The 6,155-nt window shown below is 40.0% G+C and overlaps 1 gene segment (V, D, J or C); it reads left to right on the forward strand.

Moving 5' to 3' along the window:
- Positions 1 to 5,171: 5,171 nt before the first annotated feature.
- LOC109378806 (Ig kappa chain V-VI region NQ2-6.1-like) lies at positions 5,172 to 6,133 on the forward strand. The segment is given in 2 exon segments: positions 5,172 to 5,319; positions 5,589 to 6,133. Coding segments are annotated over 2 exon segments (450 nt in total).
- The last annotated feature ends 22 nt before the right edge of the window (positions 6,134 to 6,155 follow it).

Here is a 6,155-nt window from a genome sequence, read left to right on the forward strand (position 1 = left end):
AAATAGCCCTTCTATTTTTCTTCAGACTTTAGTCAGATGCACTGAGAAAATGAGTGAAATATAAAAATCACATTGAACAAGAAAAACTTACATCGTCCTGTTTGTTGCATGGCCCCAACATGAGCAACCAGCCACCTGCTTCTGTGCCTTGGAGGCCAGGGCTCCCGTTACAACTTAGCATGGCTATCACTTCTTCTGTGCTCACAGGGGTGCTAAGACCATGTTTGAAAAGAAGTTTGGTGAGATAAGTACATGTTTCAGGTTGAGATAGTAGAGACACTTAGGGAAAAACACAATTTTATTCTTGCCAATTACTCGCAAATCCTTAATGAGACTCATCGACAAAGAATTTGCGTGTCATTGGGGTTTGCTGCATGACAAACCACTGCAAAACTCAATGGCTTTAAACAGCTGTCACTTCACTATCTCACGATATTTCTGCTCCATGTTCTATCTTGGGGCTCAATTGGACTGAAACACCCCAAATAGCTCACTCAAATATCTGGAGCCTCAGTCTGGGCTGAGCTGGAACACTGAGATGGCTGAGCTCGTGTCCTCCTGAGGTAGTCTCCGGGCCTGTTCCTTCCCATGTGGCCTCTGCACGTGACTATCTAGAAGGAAAGCTGTACCTCTGACCTGGTGGCTCAAGACTTCCAAATTGTGAAAATGGAAGCTGCCAGGCCATCTTAATATTTAGTCTCTGAATTGTCACATGTTACTTCTTATGCAGTCTTTTTATTAAAGTTAGTGATGCTGCCAATCCAGGTGCAGTGTGGAATGGGCACACAAAGACATGGGATACAGAAAGCATGGAGCATTGGAAGCATCTTTGGCCAAACTACCACAAGAGCTAGTTGAATAAACAGATTCCTCATGAAAGATAGGTACCAGCATGCCAATGAAACACAACACACATTCAATAATTTTCCAAGTCCTGTCAGTTTGACGTCTCAAACAGCACTCAGATCCACTCCCTTATTTCTCTACTCCCTGTTTGCTATTTTCCTAATTCAGGAATTCAATACCTCTCACTTGAATGATTTCAATGTCCTCCTGTGACATTGTGACTTATAACAAAAATACGTGCTTGTTTATTCAGATGACCAAAATATATTTCTCATTGATATTTGGTCTTCTTACAAGGGTCCTGGCTCACAGCTCCTCAAATCCCTTGAATTTCCTGTGATGGGAGCAATAAAGGTAATTTTGTATATTAATCAGGTGACTTTCAGAAAGCCCTTAGGTAACCTAAGGATGGGGACTGTTTGCCAAAAGACTCAATTATGTGATTGGAGGGTTGGAACTTTCAACCTCCGCTCCTTCAATGAGGGGAGAAGGACTGCAGATTGACTTTAATTGCCAATGGACAATAATTAATTAATCATGCCCATCTAACGTAACATCCATTACCCCCCTCAAAAAGAACAGGGTTTGTAACCTCAGAACCAGCTCAAAATGGTCCTATCCTGTTTAATGAGATAATGAAATGCTTTTCAGAGAAACCAGACAAAAACCCCAAGTCACACAGCTGAAACATGGGCAGAAGAGAGAACCTTGACATCTAGCCGCACCCAGAACCAAAGTCTTGCTCCCCCCGCCCCATTAGCACCACNAGGGCAATTGCTTATTTCAAGCTATTTTATCTCCAGACTGTTTTACTGGTAACCTGAGAGGCCTCTTTCCTCAAAGGACTTCAGCTTTTTCACTCAAGTATTTGAGATTGGTGGACTTAATCAACCTGGCATTTAAGAAAGTGTGACCTAACAAGGTGACCTTACCAAAGACAATATAGTATGAAGGAAATATCCAGTGGTTCTTAGTAACAGTCATTCTAAATTACACACAAGAGTATGCCAAAATTTCCACGTGGAACCCTGGGGTTGGTTGTCGTATGAGTGACCGACCCATCCTTTATCAGACCCATCCAGACTCTCTCCTCTTTTTCTCTCTTCTAATTCAACTTCTCTAATATTCACCAAGTGCCCATAATAGTTAGTGATTCCTTAATCAGCTTTACTTACTTTTCTACTCTATTTCTTACAGTGCCATTGGTAAACATTTGCAACATCCTTGAACAGTTCATCTGTTCTTCAGTGTCTGCAGATCCCTTCCTTTTCTATATACATCAGTGAAAATAGATAGGTTCTCATTTTCATCGTCTTTACCTCCAAATCCATCTACAGAGGATAATTACTGATAGTGTCTGAGACAAGAGCACAAACTAAAATTATTTTCATGTTTTTCCAAAAATGTTTTAAAGTAATTTGAAAGTAATCTACTAAAGCTAAAAAGCAGAATACAAATAAAAATTAACGATCCACTATTTTAATTAAAATGTATTGAAAATTAAGTTTGATATTAAATTTATCTTAAAACTTAATTACAAATATTTTTTTAAAAATAGAACTATTCACAATGTGACCAGTGCAAAGTCTGTGTGCCCAACGCTTTGAAAGGCCAAAACCGAAAATGTCAGAGTTTCTAGTAAGGAAAGGTGTATAGATCCATAAGGTGCCAACTGAGAAGATGGGAGCCCTAGTGGTTCCTCAAATCCATCTTAACAAAGTCCCGCGTTTAAGGCTTCTTTTATGTCCAGTGAAGGGGAAACGGGTGGGGCTGTTTTTTAAAACTCCAGCTGCCAGCAGAATTCCTCTACTGATTAGCATGTCTATATACAAGACTAAGCAGGGGCTATTAGCCTGATCGCCATGGGCACAATACAAGCTTGAACCAGAGGGAGCCAGAGAGTTCCAGCATTTCACTGTTACAGTTCTTGTTTCAGTGGCCATCTAGTTGCTAAATAATATCACTCTTTATATGGGCTCAGGCTAGAATAAATATGTACATCTTAAAAGTAATATTGTTTAATACTACAAAGTGTTCCAGCCATCATGAACAACTGTTGTGAGTACTATGCTGATTAACGAGCACCCTTCAGAACCAAAGATGAGTACATAAGAGATGCAAGAAAATGGACCCGCAGCACTCCTGGGAAACAGTATTTATTATGGAAGAATCTATTGCTTCCATGCCATCTGAGAGGAAAGATTGGTCTAGTTCATTAAATTTTCTTTTCTCTAACCTCAAATCACCCCAAATTCCAAATCAGAGTTTGCCTTCTATGTCAGTAGCAGTACAACTCACAAATTTTTATGATATGCAAATACAGTTTCATGGACAGTTGTTAAGGTGTGTAAAGAAGCATTTCCCTTGAGCCTGGGNTAGCCATTAATGCCCATGGTCACACTCTGGAAAGCCCTGATGATAATTGTCTAGTTAGATATTGCTCTACATCTGAAATCTTACATCTTGTTTAAAACCTCTCATCCTTAGAGGCCCACACAGTTACTTCTGCTGTACTTGTTTCTTGACTATATCTGACAATTTAGCCCCCTTGTCCCTTTATTGTCATCTTATGTCTCATAGGTTTATCTTTATTTTTATCTATAATACTAAATCTCCATGGTCCATTATTCAGTCAGTCTCTAATCCTTAACCTCATTGTTCTTGCCCCAATTCTGTCATATCAGTGATCTTATTAATTCCCAGTCATGGATCAATATCAGCCGTCTTATAACGTATACCTTGTCTAATAAGCAGAGTTCCAGCTAATCAGACTAGTGTAACTGAAACCTGTTTTCATTTTCCATACTACATAGAACAACAGTGTTGCTAACAAGCTATTCTTTTTCTCCATAATCATCTCCCATGTCATTTCCTACAGTGATTAATTCAAGATTTCTCACACTTCTCAGACTTTCTAACCCAGAATCTTCTCCATTCGTTCTCCTGGGAGGCACTTAATTTCTCTTATTTATGATAGCAGAACAAAAAAAGAGTCCATTACAAACTAATAGATGTTTCAACTTTCGGCCTTCACACCCTGAATATTTATTGAAATCTAAACCAATTTTTCCTTTCTTCCTTCCAATAAAGTTGGAAATATCTGTTCCTCTTTCTACCAAAACTTTGTCTTTCTACCTGTGGCCCATATTCCAATCCTACATGTCTCCTCAGAACTTTGATTCACTGCTTATACACCCTTCCCAAAGCATGTAAATAGATCCCAATCTATCAAAACCCTACTATTCCCGCTTTAACATCCTTGTCTAGTTAACACCAATTCTCTTTCCCCACCTTCAGATTTGAACCTCTGGGAAGAGATTGCTATATCCTAATTTTCTTCCCCCTTATCTCATCTTCATGTCTCATCCCACTGAAGTTTAGCTTCTGCTGAAAAGGCCCAAATCATGATCTTTCTGTTCTTAGAAATGAATCTTTTTAGTCATCATCTTACTGGATATTTCTTTAGCATTTGCTCTGTTGACATTCCTTTCTTCTTAACCCTTTGCTAATCAGTCACAAAACTTTTACATAATGGGCATAATGTAAAAATCATAATATACCTGTACAATGAGGGCATTCACCACCATGGTGGGCAGAATTCTAAGATGGTGCCCAAGATTTCTGCCCCCTGGTGTACATGCCCTATATAACTTATCCCCTTGAGTGTGGGCAGGACCTAGAAGATGATAGATATCACCGCTGTGATTAAGTTAAGTTGTAGGCAGGATGAAAGGATTTTGCTGATGTAAATCAAGTCCCTAATCAGTTTGACTTTGAGTTAATCAAAGGAGAGGTTGGTGGGCCTGATCTAATCAGGTGGGCTCTTTAAAGAGGCTTTTCCTGAGATCTGAGGGATTCCCCTGCTAGTCTTGAGGAAGCAAGCTGCCATGAATTCTACCACTACAAGGAAATAAATTTTGCCAACAACCACATGAGTTTGGAAGAGGCCCCCATGCCTCAGAGAAAACAGCTGTCTTTGTTGACTCCTTGATGCAGCCTTGGTGAGACCCAGTTCAGCTGTGCCCAGGCTTCTGACCTAAAGAAACTGAGATAAATGGGAATTGTTCTAAGTCACAAAGCTTGTGGTATTTTGTTACACAGCAACATGNTTTTTTCTCAACCTTGAGAAATACATATATCACTTGAATTAGAAAGCACTGTATCAGGAATGGGTTATAAAATTAGCTTTTTTTCAGTCCAGTCACCAGGTGGCAGCATCTGCAAACATAGACCCTCCTCAGAAGGTGGGTGAGTAAAATAGTGCTAAGTCTGATTGGTTGTCTCAAATTGCAGTCACTCCTTCCCCCTTCTTTCCAAAAGACAGTGGTAGAACACATTTCTTTGGGTGTGGAAGGAGCTTGTAGAAAGGAAACCCACTTAGGAGCAGTCAGATTCATCAACTGTCTCTGAGGAGGAAGAAGAGGGAGATGCTGCTCATAGTACCAGTGTTGTTCCTACGGATGCACATATCACGTGAGTGTGAGGTTTCTCTGATTGCTTCCAGAGAATTCAACATAGTGGAGTATTATTTGCAGTCATCGGCAGGAATGAGATTTTCTGATTGAGAGCAGAAACTTTGGGGAAAAAACCAAACTAAACTATTAAGAAGCAAGATATAAGGCTTGGGAAGGGAAACACGGAAAAAAGAAAAATGGACAAGAATGAGAGAGACCATTGTAGCTCAGAGAATAGAGATCTGATCAGACTTTTTCTGAAGTCTCCCTTTTTTTTTTTCTGAACAGAAGTGAATGGACTACAACTAAATCAAATTCCTCAGTTCCTGCTCCTACAAGAAGGACAGAACTTCACCACATACTGCAATTCCTCAACCGCTTTTAATAGCTTACAGTGGTATAAGCAAAGCCCTGGGGGAAGCCCTGTTCTCTTGATGATATTATTCAAACCTGGGGAGGTGGTGAAGAAGAAAAGACTGATAGCTTGGTTTGGACAGACTAGAAAGGACAGCTCCCTGCACATCATGGGCGCCCAGACTGCAGATGTAGGAACTTACTTCTGCGCAGAGGCACAGTGTTCTCGAAACACCTGCTGCCTGTCCCCAAACCTTGCTGTGGGGATCCAGGAGCAATTCCTCCTTATTGGTCTTCAGAGCAGGAGTCAGAGAAAGCTGAAATCACAATGTCTATGAAAAAACAATTATTTTAAAGACAAAAATCTCCAGGCTCAGGTGATTTCTTTAGAGAATTCTACCGAACTTTTGAAGAATTAGCATGGATTCTACATAATTGCTTCCAGAAAATACAAAGATGAAAATATCTCTAACTCACTTAATGAAACTAGTATTGCCCAGA

The sequence above is a fragment of the Hipposideros armiger genome, unplaced genomic scaffold, assembly GCF_001890085.2.
Source record: "Hipposideros armiger isolate ML-2016 unplaced genomic scaffold, ASM189008v1 scaffold_3894, whole genome shotgun sequence".
NCBI lineage: Eukaryota > Metazoa > Chordata > Mammalia > Chiroptera > Hipposideridae > Hipposideros > Hipposideros armiger.